The sequence below is a fragment of the Scyliorhinus torazame genome, chromosome 13, assembly GCF_047496885.1.
Source record: "Scyliorhinus torazame isolate Kashiwa2021f chromosome 13, sScyTor2.1, whole genome shotgun sequence".
Lineage (NCBI taxonomy): Eukaryota > Metazoa > Chordata > Chondrichthyes > Carcharhiniformes > Scyliorhinidae > Scyliorhinus > Scyliorhinus torazame.
Genome location: NC_092719.1, coordinates 111,402,806 through 111,423,841, shown reverse-complemented (window position 1 = coordinate 111,423,841; position 21,036 = coordinate 111,402,806). Strand labels below are relative to the sequence as shown.

General features: G+C 50.1%; 1 protein-coding gene across 8 annotated transcripts in view; it reads right to left on the bottom strand.

Moving 5' to 3' along the window:
- The window catches only part of dock3 (dedicator of cytokinesis 3), a 1,587,592-nt gene that overhangs the window by 150,087 nt on the left and 1,416,469 nt on the right, over positions 1-21,036 (bottom strand). For all 8 annotated transcript variants that reach the window (XM_072472048.1, XM_072472049.1, XM_072472047.1 and 5 more), the window contains 2 exons: positions 20,063-20,229; positions 6,872-6,958 (listed from right to left, as the gene is read on the bottom strand). In XM_072472048.1, the coding sequence (XP_072328149.1) occupies positions 6,872-6,958; positions 20,063-20,229 (254 nt within the window). The remainder of the gene's footprint in view (positions 1-6,871; positions 6,959-20,062; positions 20,230-21,036) is intronic.

The window sequence follows — 21,036 nt, the reverse complement described above, 5'->3', positions numbered from 1 at the left end:
GGACATTTGGGTATTACTGATTCAAACAAAGCTGATAGTAGGGCGAGTGAAGTGTTTGCATCACTACCAGAGGAGGTAACTGGAACGTATGAGGAGGTGAAAAAAAATCCATCTTGGGTGCATATGAACTAGTGCCTGAAGCCGACAGACGAAGGTTTAGAAATTTAAGGAAGGAATTTGGTCAAACATACATGGAGTTTGAAAGGCTCAAACAGAGTAATTTTGATAGGTGGATAAGGGCTTTGAAAATAGGCCAAACCTATGAAGCTCTCAACAAAATTATACTTTTGGAGGAGTTTAAAAATTCAATTCCTGATGTGGTGAGAACTCGTGTGGAAGAGCAGAGGGTTAAAACTGCGAGATTAGCAGCAGAAATGGCAGATGATTATGAATTAGTTCATAAATCAAAGTTTGGTTTCTGACATCAGTTTCAGCCTGTCAGGGATAGAAACTGGGGACATGAGAAATACTCAAGTGGTAAAGGTAAAGGTGATCTGATGGGAGATAATAAGGAGAGTGTACCTCAGATTAAAAAAGAAATCCAGGAGGGTCGAAGTTACATGAAAAGTTTCAAATGTTTTCACTGTAATAAACTAGGCCATGTAAAGTCACAGTGTTGGTGGTTGAAGAAAAGCACTGAGAAGGCTGATGTGGTAAAACAGGATAAGACAGTGGGGTTTGTTAAAGTGGTAAAGGAAAGCCCAAGTGAAGCGAAGGAGGTGCAAAAAGATTGTACAGCCTGATCAAGAGGTGATTGATAAGAAGGTGCCAGATCTCTTTAAAGAATTTACTTGTGTGGGTAAAGTTTACTCATCTGTATCAGGAGGAGCAGGTAAAGAAGTCACAATTTTAAGAGATACGGGAGCTAGTCAATCTTTAATGGTAAGAGATGAGGAATTATGTAGTTTGGGAAGAATATTGCCAGAAAAGGTGGTAGTATGTGGATTTCAGGGTGAGAGGAGTAGTCTTCCATTATATAAGGTAAGGTTGGAAAGTCCAGTGAAGAGTGGTGAAGTGGTAGTAAGAGTAATAGAGAAACTATCTTGTCCAGATATCCAGTTTATCTTGGGTCGCAGGTGGGAGTGATGCCTGCTGTGGTTGATAAACCAGTGGATAATCAGACAACTGAAGTGTTGAAGGACGAATATCCTGGGTTTTTCTGGATTGTGTAGTAACAAGGTCGCAAAGTCACAGGTAAGACAAGAGGAGAAATCAAAGAGTGAAGATGAAGTTGAAGTGCAATTATCAGAAACGATTTTTGATCAGATGGTCGAAAAAGAACAAGAACAGGTGGAGGATGAGGCGGATATTTGTGTCAGTGGAGATATAGAGAGAGGTGTGATCTTGGCGGGATTTGAACACCTTTGTGCCATATCCCATCCTCACCCAACACCCAAATCTGAGTTTGTGTCACTGGGTGGCCATCAGGAGTGGTAACTCTGGAAATCTCTCCTTATCCTAATGCAGAGCACAGAGCAGTTGCAGGCTTATTAGCATCAGCCAGCAGAGATAAACACAAACGCTGGGAATTCAACCTGGGACTGTCTGGTTTTGATACTGTCAGGAAAATATAGTGGAGAAATTCAAAAGAACAGTGAGTGAGAAGTGATCCTACTGAGGTTTGAAAGATAATAAAATTATGTAGAAGCAGTAAATCTACAGCACTACTTAAAACCAAATAGGGAGTACGCGAAGTTCAAGGTAGAAAATCTGTTCTTCATATCAGGAATGATAGGCATGCGGAATCGACTTTTGATGCGGCAGCGGAAGGCAGAATCATGAAATTATTTAGGAATTGGGTGGATTATCAACTAAGATAAAAATAAAGGGGAAATAGAGTACAAGAGTAATCTCGGCCAGCATGCTCTCTCTTACACATTATACTTCTTGTCTGTTAAGCCATAAACCACCCCACAAATGGAGCACGACTATTTCTCCGTACTCATGCTGAGGTCATTTTTAGGGTTTGTCAATTATGGGAAATCTATCCCAAACCTGGTTACCTTGTTGGTGCTCCTGCATGCCCTCTTGAAGAAAAAATAAAAATGGGCATGGAAAGCGCCGCAGGAGGAAGCATTTGCCAGAGTGATATGGCAGTTGTTTTTGTCAAAGCTATTGACTACGATCCGTTGAGACCACTCGTCCTCACATGTGACACCTCCCATATGAGGGATCTCATAGAAACTTATAAAATTCTCACAGGATTAGACAGGGTAGATTCAGAAAGAATGTTCCCGATGGTGGGGGAGTACAAAACTAGGAGTCATAGTTAAGAATAAGGGATAAACATTTTAGGACTGAGATGAGGAGAAATTTATTCACTAGTTGTGAATCTGTGGAATTCACTACCATAGAAAGTAGTTGAGGCCAAAATGTTGTGTAATTTCAAGAAGGAATTAGATATAGTTCTTGGGGCTAAAGGGATCAAGGGATATCGGGGGAAGGTGGGATCACGATATTGAACTTGATGATCAGCATGATCATAATGAATGGCGGAGCAGGCTTGAAGGGCCGAATGGCCTCCTCCTGCTATTGGTGGAATCATCATGGTGGAAAATGCTTCCATTTTCTATGTTTCTATTCGGGTGGGACGATGCGACAGGCCGACCGTTTGTGTACTGAACCAGAATATCACTACGTGCAAATTGGGAAGGAAGGACTGGCCGTGAAATACGCAGTAAAGAAGTTTCACCAGTACACCTATGGGCATCATTTCATGGTGATCACAGACCATGGGCAGCATGGTAGCCCAGTGGTTTGCATTGTGGCTTCATAGTGCCAGGGTCCCAGGTTCGATTCCCGCTGGGTCACTGTCTGTGTGGAGTTGCACGTTCTCCCCGTGTCTGCATGGATTTCTTCCGGGTGCTTCGGTTTCCTCCCACTAGTCCTGAAAGATGTGTTGCTAGGTAATTTGGACATTCTGAATTCTCCCCCTTTGTACCCGAACAGGCGCTTGAATGTGGCGACTAGGGGCTTTTCACAGTAACTTCATTGCAGAATTAATGTAAGCCTACTTGTGACAATATAAATTATTATTATTACTTGTCTCTTTAGGAAGACAGGATTATTCCACCAATAGCCTCGGCCAGAATCCAATGGTGGGTATTGCTGTTGGCAGCTTATGAGTACACCTTTGAACACCGTCCAGGAGCACAGATCATGCATGCAGATGCCCTCTGCGCTCCCGCTGCCTGTAAGCCCCTCATCCCCGCCAGTGGTGGATGAAATTGTATTGATATTAAACTTCATTGACACCCTACCCATGACAGTGTACAAAGGGACCTACATTGATGAAATTGCGCCACGTCGTTCTGCACGGCGGGAAACGAGGGAAACTCCCAGAGGAGCTGTGGACCTATCTTGCAAACCAGCAGAAGCTCAGCGTGGAGGATGGCATCCTTCTGTGGGGAGCTCGCGTGGTCATCTCGTGGCCAGGTCGGTGCATGGTCTTACAAGATTTGCACAGAGGATACCCAGGTATTTCCAAGATGAAAATGCTCACAAAGAGTTACTTGCGGTGACCAGGGCTCGATGGCGACATCGAGCGAGTGGTGCAGCAATGTGTGGCTTGCCAGAAACACCAGAATCTCCCTCAGCCAGCCTCGCTCCACCCTTGGCAATGGCCATGATGCCCCTGGGTGTGCTTGCATGCCGATTTCGCCGGGTCCTTTATGGAGTCAATGTTTCTGCTCCTCATAGATGCCCACTCAAAGTGGATGGGTATGCACCAAATGTCTTCCACCACACCACCTCACCAGTAACCGTGAAGAAATTGTGTCATTCATTCAGCACCCATCAGATTCCAGATGTGCTCGTCATGGACATAGAACATACAGTGCAGAAGGAGGCCATTCAGCCCATTGAGTCTGCACAGACCCACTTAAGCCCTCACTTGCACCCTATCCCCCTAACCCAATAACCTCTCCTAACCTTTTAGTGCACTAAGGGCAATTTAGACTGTGGGAGGAAACCAAAGCACCCGGAGGAAACCCACGCAGACATGGGGAGAACGTGCAGACTCTGCACAGACCGTGACCCAGCAGGGAATCAAACCTGGGACCTGGCGCTGTGAAGCCACAGTGCTAACCACTATGCTCCCGTGCTGCCCAATGAAACCCTCTGTACCAGCGAGGAGTTCCAGGCGTTTATGTGAGCCACTGGAGTGAAACAAGTCTGAATCGCTCCATACCATGCATCCTCAAATAGTTTGGCTGAGCGGGCAGTTCAGATGTTTAAACAAGGCATGAAGCAACAGAATGCGAGTTCCCTTGAAACAAAGTGGACGTGCGTTTATTCAATTATTGAACGATGCTGCACATCATAACTGAGGTAGCACCGGTAGAATTGCTGGTAGGCCAATGTCTCCAGACCTGCCGGAGTTTAATGTTCTTGAGTCTTGGCGGGAAGATAAAAATGAAGCAGGGCCTCCAGAAGAGGTACCACAATCACCGAATGCGTGACAGAGAATTTAAACCATGGGACAATAGTGGAAAAAATTGAGTCAGTTTCTTACACGCTCAGGACCACAAAGTGAACCGTGTGAAAACACGTGTACCACCTGAAAGGCGGGGAACCTACCCTAGCAGTAGCCACGCAGAATGAATCTGTTTCTCAACCACCCTATCTGCCATTATTTAGTCAGGAAGCACTTCCAACCATGGACCTATGCCTGGGCCAGCAGGATGCGGATGACTCGGCCTCGGATATGGGTACAGAATCCTCTGTGCTCTCGGAGGACTTTGCAATCAGTAATGGGCCTCAACAGTGCCCCTTCGGCATTCCATGGGAAACAGGCACTCCCTGACCCGATATATGCCCCTGATCTGGCCCCACAGCTGCTAGAAGCACAGTCACGGCAAAGGAAACAGTCTTCTTAGGGTCACAGTTGGCTTTTGGGAAGCAGCTGGGCAAAGACTGATCTGACTCTTCTTCCTGAGTGAGGCCATCTGGTTCCTCTGCTGCATCTCTCCACAGCTCTGCATCAGAAAACTGTGCACCTCTCCATCTCAGGTAACGGTTGCATTACTATATCAGTGTTGTCTGCTGTTTTGAAAGACAGTTGTGGCAAACTATTTCTCTGTGGTGTCTTCTAAGCCTGATCACGGATCTCAATGGGTGTTTGTGACATGAGCATTTCCAGCAGAGGTACAGAATATTGAAACTCTGACGGAAATTCCCCCAACCTGCCTCAGAGATTCTGCCTCACCATTACCCTGACTTTGATTGGCTAACTTTGCATTGATTTTGGGTATCAATAGCAGTGCCACAACATGACAGTATGCCACTGTAGATCTGGTTGCAGGTTCAAATGTGCATTCCTCCATATGGGCTAAAACTTCAAAGAAACTACCCTGTGCACTTTGACAACCCCAGTGTTGAACTCAACACTGGCCATTCGGGTCAGTTGGGGTTAGATTAAAATAAAGGAGACAGTGTGATGAGTTTCGGTTTCAATAGTTGCTATTTAGAGAGAGGTGTGTAGGATGGAGGTTATGAGGAACAGTGAGGGAAATTCAGAGTTGCACTGAACCTAGGATTATTAGTCAAATGGAGAGATTAGAAAATGGGTAGAATTGAATGCTCGCAGTGGTGGGCCCATCCACCGGCTGCAGAGCAGGAGCAACCCTGCCATGGCTGTTCCAAACGCACCCATGACCTGGTTTAATGCTGATGAGGTACATACCTGGTTTATGACGGGGCCCTTGTCATGGTCAGAGGGAATTAACTGCCTCCGAGAGCTGCTGGTCAATCAGAGGCTGGCATTCTTGAGTATCTGATCTCATTGCAGGAGATCCAGACTGCAGGATTGTCACTGGAGCGAAGGTATGTGAGGAAGCCTCGCTGGAGCCAGTTGGAGAGATCCCAGCAAAGTGGGGGGAAGGGGGGTTAGTTTCAAGAGGAAGTGAGGGTCTTCATGTCGTGTGGGATGGCCCTAGCTGGCAGTGGGTTTCTCCACCGGGCCGCAGGCTTACATGGCAGAGTTTATCTGGTGGTTCGCCCAGCATCAGTGGATGGGGTAGTTTTAAGTGGCCACTTGAGGGTTCAACTGGTCCCTGGCAAAAAGGCTGTCCTTGACTCACCCCACTGCAGACAAAAGGGGGAGCCGGGAAAGTGATGGGGTCTCCACCTGCACCTTCCTGCCACATTATACAGTAATCCCACCACCACCTAACTTTCCTCCATGGGAAGCATTAATTCCGCTCAATGTTTCCTGTTCAAATCAGGAGTAATTCAGAAAAGGAAGACTGCAGTGCTACAGGTAATAGGTAGGGAAGTGGCATGAGGTAAATTGTTCCTTCAAAGAACCATCACAGACACAATGGGCTGAATGGCCTCCTTCTGTGCTGTTACCATTCTATGATTTTATGAATGGGATCTGACTGGCCAACGTTAATGGAAATTAAATTGGTTGTGGTATTAAAACCTATTTAAGATCTATTTGATCGCATAAATATCCCATCAAGTAGGGGATGTTAAACGTATCCGCTCAGTCTTTCCCAGGACTACAAAACCCAAATTTTTCATCTCTTTCAGTATTCCCTTCAATCTTTTGCTTTTATAATTCAGCTTGTTATCATCTCATGGTTCCTTCTCCAATTACCTCATTCCCTTCTACTCTTCTCAATATCATGAGAATACTGTGCAATGGAGCTTGATATTTCACATCAATTAAAACATTTTCTGCCAGAGCTGCGTTTGTGGTATTGAAGGACCCAAAATGGAAATAATGAACTCAAGAGGAGGTAGATTATCTGATTCAATAGCCTGATTAAAAGAACAGCTCTGGAAATGGGATTGGTCACAATTTACTGTCTCTGTGAGGTGACAACACAGATTCATTTGAAAACAGAAAGAGAAAAAAGGATCTTACCACCTCTCTCTTCTCTACTTCAAACCAGCGGGAGATTCCAGGTAAGTTGTGTGTAAGCATCAAGGTGGTGCGTTCGACCCAGAGACTCTATAACAGGACAGAGGATGTCACAAAACCATTATTACCAGAAACTATTACCCAGTACCGCACACTCTATGGCTCAGCATGTCACATAACTCTGGTCACCCCAGCATTAAGCAAGCCGTGTAACTTTCTCTTCCATGTATTGGGGGGGAGGCGTCCGTAGGTATAACATTACTAGTCTGGTGGGGAGGGTGAAAGGGGATCTGACAAGGTGGAATGGTCTCCCTTTGTCACTGGCAGGTCGGGTACAGGCAATTAAAATGAACGTGTTGCCGCGATTCTTGCTTATTTTGCAGTGCCTGCCGATCTTCTTGTCAAAGGCATTTTTCAAGGAGGCTGACAAGATGATTACCTTGTTTATATGGGGGAGGGAAAGGTGGCTAGGATTACGAAGGTTCTGTTGCAGAGAGGATGGCAGTCAGTGGGGTTGAGTCTAATGAATTTACCATATTATTACTGGGCGGCGAACGTGGAGAAGGTGAGGAGCTGGGTGAAAGCAGGGGGGACTCCCAGTGGGTTAGAACGGAGGAGAGTCTGTGTAGGGGGTCGGGGCTGAGGGCGTTGGCAACAGCGCCGCTCCGCGATGGCCCCAGTGAAATACTCAGGGAGTCCGGTAGTAGTAGCAATGTTGAAAATCTGGAGGCAGTTGCGCCAGCACTTGAGGCTGGGGGCAACGTCAAGGGAAATGCCGATTCGGGGGAATCACAGATTTGAGCCAGGGAAGTGAGATGGGGATGGGAATTTTCGGAGATAGGAGGAGAAGGGAGTCAGGGCTTTAAAGGATTTGTTTCTAGGGGGCCGGTTTGTGGGATTGAAGGAGCTGGGGGAAATGTTTAGGTACATGCAGGTCCGAAATTTCGCTAAGAAGGAGATACTGAGCTTTCTGGTGGTGCCGGCCTCCACATTGTTGGAGGAGGTGCTTACGGCAGGGGGAATGGAGAAGGGTTGGTGTCGGCGATTTATGGGGTGATTCTGGGAGAAGAGAAGGCACCGCTGTAGGGGATTAAGGCAAAGTGGGAGGAAGAGTTGTGGTGTGAAGTGCTCCGGAGGGTGAATGCCTCAACTTTGTTGGTGACTATGGTGGATTCCTGAATCCTTTTAAAGATGTTTGTATTTAAAATGTTGTGGGTTGTTTGGGGGTTGGTGGGAGGAAGGAATTGTTAGCCAGGGGATTGACATTGTTTTTGTTATCACTGATTATTTATTGGTGGGTGTAAATTTGAATGAAAATGTGAAAAAGGAAAATAAAAATATTTTTCAAAGAAGCTTCCTCTTCCATGTACATGGGTCCCAGAACCTCACTCACGCATCTCCAGCACAATGTTCCAGTTTGCATAGCCGAAGCTGCTGTTTTCTACAAATTTTGGGGACAATTTAACCTAACCTGCTGATGGCATCAAACATAATGCTGGTTTCATGCCTGCCTGACTTTACTCTCCACTGAAGTGAATGGTGAGCTGTAAAACTCCACCTGATCCAGTGGATTTCTTACAAAAGCAAAATATAGTGGATGCTGGAAATCTGAAATAAAAACAGAAAATGCTGGAAATACTCAGCAGGTTTGGGGGCATCTATGGAGACAGAAACAGAGTTAATGTTTCAGGTCCATGACTTTTGTTCAGAATTGGGAAAAGTTACAAATGTAACAGGTTTTGAGCAATTGAAAGGGGCAACAGGATGGTGGGAAGAAGAACTAAAGGCAATATCTGTGATAGGTGAAAAACAAGAGATTAAATATTTCACGGTGTAAAGCCAAAGGAAATGGCAATGGGACAACTAAAGCAACAAAGGATATGTCTGGAAGAGGAGTGAATGTCAAGATCCTGAATAGCTGCCATTTGAAGTCAAGGAAATAAGAGGGAAATGAGAGGAATAACCAAACCAGCAAAATAAAACAAAACAAAGTGGGGGTGAAGGTTATGATCTAAATTTGCTGAACACAATTTGAGTCCAGGAGGCTGTAAAATGCCCTGTTGAAAGATGGTCCTCGAGCTTCATTGGAACACTGCAGCAGGCTATTGTGAGAAAGGTCAGTGTGGGAACAAGACGGAGGATGAAAATGCTCGGCACCAGGAAGCTGGGGATGGTAAAAATAGGCTGGATGGAGAAGTTCTGCAAAGTGATTGCCCAGTGAATTTCTTGCCAGGTGAGAGTGACCCTCTATGTTTTTCTATGAATCATCCAGTAAAAATATTTTTTCTAAGTGGGATTCCTGTCAAAAGAACCAGGGGCGGGATTCTCCGACCCCCCCACCGGGTCAGAGAATCACCGGGTCAGAGAATCACAGGGGGCTGGAGTGAATCCCGCCCCTGCCGGTTGCCAAATTTTCTGGCACCGGATATTTGGCGGGAGCGGGAATCGCGCTGCGTCGGTAGGCGGCCCCCCCCCCCCCCCCCGGCGATTCTCCTGCCCGCGATGGGCCGAAGCCCCGCTGCTTGAATGCCTGTCCCACCGGCGAGAATCAAACCACCTCTCTTACCGGCGGGACTAGGTGGCGCGGGCGGGCTTCAGGGTCCTGGGGGGGGTGCGGGGCGATCTGGCCCCGGGGCGGTGCCCCCACGGTGGCCTAGCCCGCGATCGGGGCCCACCGATCCGCGGACGGGCCTGTGCCGTCGGGGCACTCTTTTCCCTCCACCTCGGCCACAGCCTTCACCATGGCAGGCGCGTAAGAGACCCCCCCCCCCCCGCGCATGTGCAGGGATGCCATCAGCAGCCGCTGACGCTCCCGCGCATGCGTGGACTTCCGCAGGCCGGCGAAGTCCTTTCGGCCCCAACTGGCGTGGTGCCAAAGGCCTTTCCCGCCGGTCGGCTGCGCGCAAACCACTCCGGCGTGGGGCTAGCCCCTCAAGGTGAGAGCTTGGACCCCAAAGGTGCGGAGAAATCCGCACCTTTGGGGCAGCCCGATGCCGGAGTGGTTCCCGCCACTCCATCCCGGCCCAGTTTAGTAACACACATATATTTTCTCTATAAAAACAGAAAAGCTGGGTTTTGAAACAGGTACACAGAAACCAGAAGGACAAGAGGAAATGAACTGTTGTCCAGCTGGGAACCCCACACTACCTGATGCACGATCAATGACCACTAAAGCGAGGTTGTAGTCCAACTGAAGGCTTTAATAAGCTAGATGTTTCCCCCAGCAGCTCAGGTACAGAATGAAGGCTGCTGGGGCGGCACGGGTTCTTATACCCCGCCTACCATACATCCTAACCAGTAGAAAGCATACAGTTTCCACCAATGGTGCTCCAGCCTATCAGGTACCGTAATACCTATAATACCACATTCACCCCGTTAAAAGAAGTCCGGCGAGGGTAGTGGCCTGATACTACAAACGTGGCAATGAGGTAGAATTAGTTATGGAGGTTCCGTAATACCTCCGTACAGTGTTTTGTAACTATTTACAATTCTGATAGCTATGTACATTTGATGGTTTACATCTACAGTTTACAATTTAAAATGAAGCAATCAGTCGATCGGGGGCCCTGGTCGTCCTCTGTGATCGTCGGAGCCTCGGTGGTGACTCCGGTGGAGGCTCGGGCGTCTGTGACTCCGGGAGCGTGGCTTCAATCGCCATGGCAGCTTCGGCACTCCTAGACGGCGCTGGTGGGGAAAACGGTTGACCTGGTAAGGGAGCGCCTGCGAGAAGCGTCGGTGGGGGGGGGCCGAGATGGGGCCGGCGGAAGGACCGATCCTCCTGTAAGGTGCCCCGGTGGAGGGGAGGGTGGGACTGGTGGCTGGGGTGTGCGTGGGGTTCCGGCGGGCGCCAGGGTCTCGTAGGGAGACCGTATCTTGTTGGCCGTCGGGCTACTCCACGTCGGCGTACTGGGAGTTAGCATGGAGCAGATGGACCCTCTCGACCAACGGGTCCGACTTGTGCGCCCGCACGTGTTTTTGCAGCAGGATGGGTCCGGGTGCTGCCAGCCAGGTCGGGAGCAAGGTCCCAGAAGAGGACTTCCTGGGGAAGACGAGGAGACGTTCGTGAGGTGTCTGGTTGGTGGCCGTCCAAAGCAGTGACCAGAGGGCATCCGGGAGGACTTCCTGCCAGCGAGAGACTGGGAGGTTCCTGGACCGTAGGGCCAGTAGGACGGTCTTCCAGACCATTCCGTTCTCCCTCTCTACCTGTCCGTTAACCTGGGGGTTATAACTGGTTGTCCTGCTCGAGGCGATGCCCTTGCTGAGCAGGAATTGACGCAGTTCGTCGCTCATAAAGGAGGACCCCCTATCACTATGTGTGTAAGCGGGGAACCAGAACAGTGCAAAGATGCTATGGAGGGCCTTGATGACGGTGGTTGCGGTCATGTCGGGGCACGGGATGGCAAATGGGAACTGGGAGTACTCATCAATCACGTTCAGGAAGTACGTGTTGTGGTTGGTGGAGGGGAGGGAGCCTTTTAAGTCCATGCTGAGGCGTTCAAAGGGACGGGAAGCCTTTATCAGATGCGCTTTCTCTGGTCGGTAGAAGTGCGGTTTGCACTCCGCGCAGATTTGGCAGTCCCTGGTGGTTGTCCTGACCTCCTCGATGGAGAAGGGCAGGTTGCGGGTCATGACAAAATGGAAAAAGTGAGTGACCCCCCGGGTGGCAGAGGTCCTCGTGGAGGGCTCAGAGGCAGTCCATTTGTGCGGTGGCACATGTGCCGCGGGACAGGGCATCAGGAGACTCATTTAGCTTCCCGGGACGATACAAGATCTCGTAGTTGTAGGTGGAGAATTCATTCCTCCACCGCAAGATCTTGTCGTTTTTTTATCTTGCCCCGCTGTGCATTATCAAACATGAAAGCAACCGACCGTTGGTCCGTGAGGAGAGTGAATCTCCTGCCGGCCAGGTAATGCCTCCAATGTCGCACAGCTTCTACTATGGCCTGGGCCTCCTTTTCGACTGTGGAGTGGTGGATTTCGGAAGCATGGAGGGTACGAGAGAAGAAGGCCACCGGTCTGCCCGCTTGATTGAGGGTGGCCGCCAGAGCTACGTCGTGGGGAAGGGGAATGACACGTCGATGGCGTGCATCATGGCCTTTGCAATGTCTGCTTTGATGCGGCTGAAGGCCTGGCGGGCCACTATCGACAGGGGAAAAGCTGTGGATTGGATCAGGGGACGTGCCTTGTTCGCATAGTTGGGGACCCACTGGGCGTAGTAGCTGAAAAACCCCAGGCAACGCTTCAGGGGGAACTCCATAAGGGGGCGCATGCGTTCAGGGTCGGGGCCTATGACTCCATTTCGCACTACGTAGCCGAGAATGGCTAGGCGGTCGGTGCTAAACACGCATTTATCCTTGTTGTATGTAAGGTTAAGGATTTTTGCGGTCTGGAGGAATTTTCGGAGGTTGGTGTCGTGGTCCTGCTGGTTGTGGCCGCAGGTGGTGACATTATCGAGATACGGGAATGTTGCCCGTAAATCGTACCGGTCAACCATTCGGTCCATCTCACGCTGGAAGACCGAGACCCCGTTGGTGACACCGAAGGGAACCCTTAAGAAGTGGTAGAGCCGCCCATCTGCCTCGAAGGCAGTGTATTTGCGGTCACTAGTGCGGATGGGGAGCTGGTGGTAGGCGGACTTGAGATCCACTGTGGAGAAGACCTTATAATGCGCGATCCTGTTTACAAGGTTGGATATGCGGGGGAGAGGGTACGCGTCCAACTGCGTAAACCTGTTGATGGTCTGACTGTAGTCGATGACCATCCTATGCTTCTCCCTGGCCTTTACCACCACTACTTGAGCTTTCCAGGGGTTGTTAATGGCTTCAATGACCCCTTCCCTCAGTAGCCTTTGGACCTCTGACCTAATAAAGATCCGGTCCTGGGCACTGTACCGTCTGCTCCTGGTGGCGACGGGTTTGCAATCCGGGGTCTGGTTCGCAAACAGGGAAGGCGGGTCGACCTTAAGGCTCGCGAGGCCGCAGACAGTAAGGGGGGTATAGGGCCGCCAAATTTGAAGGTTAGACTTTGGAGGTTACACTGAAAGTCTAAACCCAGGAGTGTAGCCGCGCAGAGGTGGGGAAGGACGTAGAGACGGAAACTTTTGATCTCCCTTCCCTGGACTGTGAGGTTTGCTAAACAAAACCCCTTTATCTCCACTGAGTGTGAACCGGAGGCCAGGGAGATTTTTTGATTAACGGGGTGGATGAAAATGAAATGAAATGAAAATCGCTTATTGTCACAAGTAGGCTTCAAATGAAGTTACTGTGAAAAGCCCCTAGTCGCCACATTCCGGCGCCTGTTCGGGGAGGCTGTTATGGGAATTGAACTGTGCTGCTGGCCTGCCTTGGTCTCCTTTCAAAGCCAGCGATTTAGCCCTGTGCTAAACAGCCAGGAGAGAACAGCGCCTTACGGTGTTGGGGTATATTAAGCTCTCCGTGCACCCAGAGTCGATTAGGCAGGACGTCTCGTGCCCGTTGATGAATACGGTCGTCGTTACAGTTGAGAGTGTTCGAGGCCGAGACTGATCCAGAGTCACCGAGGCTAATCGCAGCAGTTGAGAATTCTCTTCGGGCAGTGTGTGGTCAGCCGAGCTGGGGTCCTGGGGGTTCATCCAAGATAGCAGCTCCCATTGGTCGCACATGGTGGGGGTGCACAAAATGGTGGCGCCCATCCCTCCAACGTGGCATCCGCAGAACAAGATGGCGGCGCCCGGGGTCCGCACGTGGCCCTGGAATATGAAGATGGCGGAGACCGCTGGCCGCACGGGGACCGTGGAGAGGCTTGAGCTGGCGGTCCGCATTTTCCGCCGGAGACAGCGGCAACCGCACGGGCCTGACATACCCCCACAAAATGGCCCTTTTTGCCGCATCCCTTGCAGGTGGATGCGCGGGCCGGGCAGCGCTAGCGGGGGTGCTTGGCCTGCCCGCAAAAGTAGCAGCGGGGCCCCCCAGGGTTGTCAGGCCGCCTTGCAGCGCAGGCCTGTGGGGGGATGGGAGACGTCTCGGGGTCGGCCGCAGAGGGGTTCCACGCTGCCCATGGGGCTGCAGCGCGGTCGGGAATGTAAGCGCAGGCGTTCCTGGAGGCCACGTCCAGGGAGCCTGCAAGGGCCCGTGCCTCCATGAGACCCAGAGTGTCTTTTTCTAACAGTCGCTGGCGGATTTGTGAGGATAGCATACCTGCCACGAAAGCGTCCCGGATCAAGAGTTCTGTGTGGTCGCTCGCCGAAACTTGCGGGCAGCTGCAGCTTCTCCCCAACACCAGGAGTGCACGGTAGAATTCTTCCAGCGATACCCCAGGGGTTTGTCGCCTCGTTGCAAGCAGGTGCCAGGCGTAGACCTGGTTTACCGGGCGAATATAGAGTCCTTTTAGCAACTCTATTGCTGCATCGAAGTCTTCCACTTCCTCAATGAGGGTGTAAATCTCCGGGCTCACCGAGTGCAGGACGTGTAGTTTCTGCTCTCCCATGGGTGTGTTTTCAGCCGTCCCGAGATACCCTTTAAAGCACGCCATCCAGTGCTTGAAGATTGCTGCTGAGTTCGCTGCGTGGGGGCTGAGTTGCAGACACTCCGGCTTGATTCGGAGCTCTATGTTTTCTTCTTAAAAAACTAGCTTATTAAATTGATGCACGATCAATGACCACTAAAGCGAGGTTGTAGTCCAACTGAAGGCTTTAATAATCTAGATGTTTCCCCCAGCAGCTCAGGTACAGAATGAAGGCTGTTGGGGCGGCACGGGTTCTTATACCTCGCCTAGCAGGGCGGAGCTACCATACATCCTCACCAATAGAAAGCATAGGCTAGAGCACCATTGGTGGAAACTATCAGGTACCCTAATACGTATAATACCACACGACCAAAAAACAGGTGTTTGACTACCCTGATCTAACTAATCTGCTTCCCTGCTCTGTCAGTTGGCCTCTGACTTTGAAGGGAATGGTTTCTAATAGTATTACTATCCTGGACTAGACCCCAACAGTTGCTTGGATATCGGACAGAAACTCCAATATTTTATTCAATTTGTGAGACTGTGAGGAAAGGATACTTTGCTCCAGGAGAGAATTCACTCACAGATAGTGACATGGTACATTAAAACAAACTTTATTACCAACACAGGATTAAAATAACTTTAATATCATGCAAGAAAATAGCTTGCAATTACCCATTAAACAATGCTTAACAATGACAATGAAACAATAACTCCTAACTGCCATCTTTTATCTCCACTCAAGCAGAATCCTGCTTCTGGGCATCCTGTTGGGCCTGGTCCATGTCAAAGTTTATATAGTTAGCTGCCCGGGCAAACAGGGCAACCGTTACCTCATGGATGCACTTGTGGGCTGTAGCTTGTGAAATGCTGCACGTCCCCGCTTGGGCCCTGGAATGATCCTGAGGCTTAAACTATCAAGGCTGCCATGACCTTGACAGCCACTGGGAGCGGGCTCCTCCACCTGGTGCTAAGTCCGCGAAGACATGGCACAGGTGCCTCACTGTCCCCTTGTTGAGGCACCTGTGTCATGTCCTCGCGCACTTAGCACCAGGTGGAGGAGGAGTATACCTCCTTGGGCACCTTGGGCTTTTGCCGACCTCCCCTTCTGGTCCCTCCCTGGCCTGATGGGTGGCCGGGTCCTCAGGTTGTGGGGCGGGACGCTACATATGAGCCACTACCTCGAGCCTCTGTCGACGCTGCTGCTGTCTTCTCCGGCATCTAGCCACCTGGCCTGCCAGCAGCACCGCAGGGCAGTTTCCGCGGGGTCCCAGATACCATCCATTCCATGTAATAGGATTAGGAGAGGGTGTGAGACTGATAGCCAGCGGTGTCTTCCACCCCGGGACCCTCCATTCCTCCATTGCTCCCCCTCTTCCCCTTGCCATTCAAACGCCCAGCCCACGCACCCTCTGCCGCAATGGGGACCTCTGCTCACCGGACCCCAGACCCTGTACCCCAGACACCCGCATGTAACATCACCTGAATTTGGATTTTGTTTATTGTCACGTGTACCGAGGTACAGTGAAAAGTATTTTTCTGCGAGCAGCTTAACAATCATTAAGTACATGAAAATAAAATAAAAGAAAATACATAATAGGGCAACACAGGTACACAATGTAACTACATAAACACCAGCATCGGGTGAAACATACAGGGGTGTAGTGTTAGTGAGGTCAGCCAATAAGAGGGTCATTTAGGAGTCTGGTAACAGCGGGGAAGAAGCTGTTTTTGAGTCTGTTCGTGCGTGTTCAGACCAGGCGTTAGTCCCCTCCCCGGTGCAGACACCCACCCTCTGGTCGCCAAAATGTTCCAGGTGCAGGGGCCCAGATCGTGGGTGTTTAGATGTTGGCTGCTGCGTCCGTGACATTGCCTTCCGCAGTGTTCAGGCACAGTGTCCAGGCATCATGATCTGATTGGGATACCAGGCCATAACTCCCACTTGCTACATGGCCCACCCACCCACGGGAATCCACTTGGAGCTGTGAAGTGCTCACTTAACTATGATTGCCAGTTCCCTATCACCAATAGTCATCAGCTGTGCAGCCAGAGGCCTCCGCGGTCAGTGGGAGTTATGGGTGACCGGTGGGGCAGACAGGCAAGGGCTGGGGTTGCCCCAGGGACACACGATCCAGAGGGTGGCATGGTGAACCTGTGGGCACTGAGACACCCATCTCCCCCCACTCCCCCTCAGGCCATCTGGGAAACTGCTCCTGTTCCGCACCCCCCCCCCCCCCCCCCCCCCCCCCCACCGCCTCCGGGCTTATTGCTTAGGAGCAAAGATGGCTACTCATCCCGTCGGATCCCCATAGCAGCCCTTCTGCCAGCTTCACGTTTTTAAAAAGGTACACTGATCAGTGCCCGGGTGACCACTTGCTGGGGAGGCGGTAGATCACGGGAGGCCATTAAATAGGGGATTGCTACCATTAATTGAATGGAGATTGGTCCTAAGTGGTGATTATTGGATTCTTGTCATGCTACGGCGATTTCCTGATTTCGCCAACTGAAGCGGGCCGTTTAGATCGCAAATCGATTAGTGTCCAGTGCAGTTCTCGTTTTTGGTCTCTCCCGTGATCTAACAGCCTTGTCACACTCTTGCTTAAGCACAACGTGGCCATTAAATTGTGCCCATAATCTGTAATATTCGGCAACTTGCACTGTTTCAGAATCCATATAATTTCCGCCCTTTGGAAATAACAATACTCCAAACATCGATCACTTGGTCACTCTGCTCTGCACAGCCCTCTGACCCAATTCACTCGCCTACCCACTTACCTGCTTTTAGCCAGTTCCTTATCCATTCCTATGTTTGACTCAGGATACTCAATGTTTTAAATTTACACAGCAGATTCTCATGTAGCACTTTATTAAAGGTTTTCTGTCATAGATTATCATAGAATTTACAGCGGAGAAGGAGGCCATTCGGCCCATCGAGTCTGCACCGGCTCTTGGAAAGAGCACCCTACCCAAGGTCAACATCTCCACCCGATCGCTATAACCTAGTAACCCCACCCAACACTAAGGGCCAATGGTAGAGCATCATGCTTTCCAGTGTCATTTGGGATGTCCCTTTCTCATAAAATGCTTCTGAAACTGTTGGTTGTTTTCACACCAATCATATTAAATTCTGTTCCAACTGGCTGATTCATTGGTTAAATTAATTAAATCATCATAAAACTATTTTATTTCTGCTATCGTAACATATTCTACAACTTATTCACACCATCACAGACATTTTGTTAATATTTGATTTCAGAGTCAATTAAATCTTTAACCCTTTATTGTTAAGTCCTGAAATGATTCAAAGTGATATCCTTATTGGTGACAGTGCTTATTTTATTCAGTTTAAGTAAGACTTGACACAGGCAGGCTGTGGCGGGCAGCATAATCAAAGACTCTTCCCACCTGGGTTATTCTCTCTTTCAACCTCTTCCATCAGGCAGAAGATACAAAAGGCTGAGAACACGCACTAATAGACTCAGAAACAGCTTCTTCCCTGCTGTTACCAGACTCCTGAATGATCATCTTATGGACTTAACTGATCTCGCTACACATCTTCTCTACTGAGTAGCATTACACTTCGTACGTTTCACCCAATGTCTATGTATTTACATTATGTATTTATCATATGTCTGTCTGGACTGTACGCAGAGCAATACTTTTCACTGTACCTAGGTACACGTGACAATAAATCTAAATAGCATCTGAAGTGTTGGGTACTCTGAGACACAGACGAACCAACACGGTTGCGATTGGTACAATGCAGTTTTATTTCTTTTACCTATTTATATAACAAACTCTGGTACTCAGCACATGGTGACTGTCTGAGTGTCTGGCATGGAGGTCCTTGCCTTGAGCCGTCTCCTGCTGGACTGCCCAGGAAGTGTCGTGTTCCTTGTTTTGTCCTGTGTATGCTCTTGTCTGTGATTGGCTGTCGTGTTGTGTGTGCTAATTGGTCCGTTGATCTGTCCATCATTATGTATGTGTGTATGTGCTCTGATGTTCACTTGAATATCATGACAGCATCAACAGCATTATCATTATGTCATGGGTAGAAATGTGATTGCCATATAACTACTCCCTGGCTGTGCCCCAGGTACCATTGTGCTGGTCAATGCAACAAGTAATTCCTCTCCAATCTCTGTGCTTGGAGAATCCCTTTCAACTGCCATTTTTACACAGTGAAGGCTACTGAGGCCAATTTAAACAAATAATTACCTCGCTATTATTTGAATGGCCCTATTCAAAAGATATCACTTATCCATATGTCTGTCAGATAAGACTTCCCAGTCTTGGACTTTCCAGCTCGGACTCCTATCAGCTCATTTCAATATTAGTGCCTGGTAAAAGCGAGAAAAGGGTGCAGGGCTGCCTGCGGGCTCTCGGTGTGGGGTGGGAGGTGTCCCTTGTCCAAAGGCACTTAATGTCAGATCGAGGGAGCCAGAATTGGGAAGGCAGAAACTCCCGTGTCTTTGCTGTCAACCCTCCTCCCCCACAACCCCCATCCCATGAACCTTCCCCTCCTGCCATCACTCGCCTTAACAGAGCTGCTGGCTTCTGATTTGATGGCAGCTTTTGGCAGATAGGGGGCGGGATTCTCCACTCCCGCGCCGAAGTGCCCACGCCGTCGTGAACGCCATCGAGGTTCACGACGGCGCGAAACGGCCCCGACCCCGACCGATTCAGGCCCCGACAATGGGCTAGGATCGGGGCCGCGTCATCTACACGCGCCAGGCCTTGTCGCCGCGTAAAGGCGGCGCCGCATAGATGACGTGGCCGGCGCCGCATAATTGGCGTCACCTGTGCATGCGTGGTTGCCGTCTTCTCCGAGTCCGCCCCGCAGGAAGATGGCGGACTGATCTTGCGGGGCCGCGGAAGGAAGGAGGTCCTCCTTCAGAGAGGACGGGCCGACGATCGGTGGGCACCGATCGCGGGCCATGCCACATTTGAGGTACCCCCCGGTGCAGGATCCCCCCCCCCCCCCAGCGATCCCGCGTTGTTCCCGACGGCAGCGACCTGGTGTGGACGGCGCCGGGGGGAACCCGCCATTTTGGCCTGGCCGCTCGGCCCATCCGGGCCTGAGAATAGCGGGGGTGCCGGAGAACCGCCATTTTGGGTGTCTCCGGCGATTCTCCGGCCTGCGGAACTCGACGGGGCCATTCCCGCCGCTTGGGGGAATCGCGGGAGGGCGTCGGACCGGCGTCCCGGGAAATTTTGGCGGCCCAAGCGATTCTCCCAACCGGCGCCGGAGTGGAGAATCTCGCCCAGGGTCTCCACCCCAGAACCCTTGATCCCAGGGAAGGCCTAGCGTGGCCTGTCAAATAGCTGAGTGGAACAAGATGCGGTGGGAGTTTCCTTAAAAGAGGCGAAAAGGATCTCTCGCCAGCTCTGCAGCCAGTCGATGAGACTCTAGTCGTCTCCACAAGATTCCGTCCATAAAATCCGTTTTTCCCTTGAGAGATTCTGCCAGACCTTCTAGGTGTTTTCAGCATTTTCTATTTTTAATTTATATTCTCCAACTTTGCCGTTTCACAGACACCTTCCAAGATTTTACAAGTGCATTTCATCTATGACCACCTCCACCAGCTTCCTGTGCAACATTATCTTGCAAAATACAAATATTAGTTTCCTGCTACAAAGAGAAGGCCAACTGGAAGAGTGGGAAAGGCTATGAGATTTGTGGCTAATATTAATGGTTCATGATATGCTCACCTTGAATTCATTCTCTTTGTCCTTTGAACCTTTATGAAAGGGTCTGTCATATCGAAAGCGACTGACGTTGTTTACGCGGTAGAAGCTCTTGATTCGGTCCGGAACCCTCTCCATCTGGAGAACTTCCACATTCTCTGGAATTGGGCACACTGCATAAATCTGTAGATCTACAATCAAGGTCAAGGAAAATAGCACAGCAAAAACTGGTCCTGTCCATCAGCTTCCAAAAACAAGGTCCACCATCATCTGCAGGATAATCACTATATCGTCTGGTTAACACATAGGCAGCATTAGATTATTCAGGTAAACACTGGCTTGGTTAGCAGTTAATATAAAAGCGAAACATGCGGATACTGGAAAAATCTGAAATAAAAACAGAAAATGTTTGAAATATTCAACAGGACAGGTGGCACACGTGGAGAGAGAAACAGAGTTATTGGACTGGATTCTCTGATTCTGGGGCTCTGTCCCCACGCTGGCGTGGGATTGGTGGCTTTTACGCAAAATAGTGCCCTGCCTCTGGCTGGCTTGCACGCCCTGGACTACAGTGCCCACAACCCTTAATAAAGTACCCCCCCTGCCCGCAGATCGGCCCTCCCCCGACTGTGGCGGCGCTGGACTGAGTCCGCAGCCGCCACGCCAAGTTTCCGACAGATGAGACCACACGCGACTGACGCTGTCGGGAACTCGGCCGGTTGCGGGCAGAGCATTGGGGTAGGGAGGGAGGCCTCAGGCAATGTCCTGAGGCCGTCGATATGTCACATGGAGTACTCTTCAAGTACGCCGCTTTGGAGGGGGCGGAGCATCGCAAAAGCGGCACCACCCCCGATCTAGTCGGGAACTCTGATTCTCCGGCCGATCGCCGAACCCGATTTCGGTATCGACGACCAGAGAATCCAGCCCGTTGTTTCTGGTCAATGACCTTTAGTAGGGCAGTCTGCCTGACTCGCTCAGTATTTCCAGCACTTTCTGTG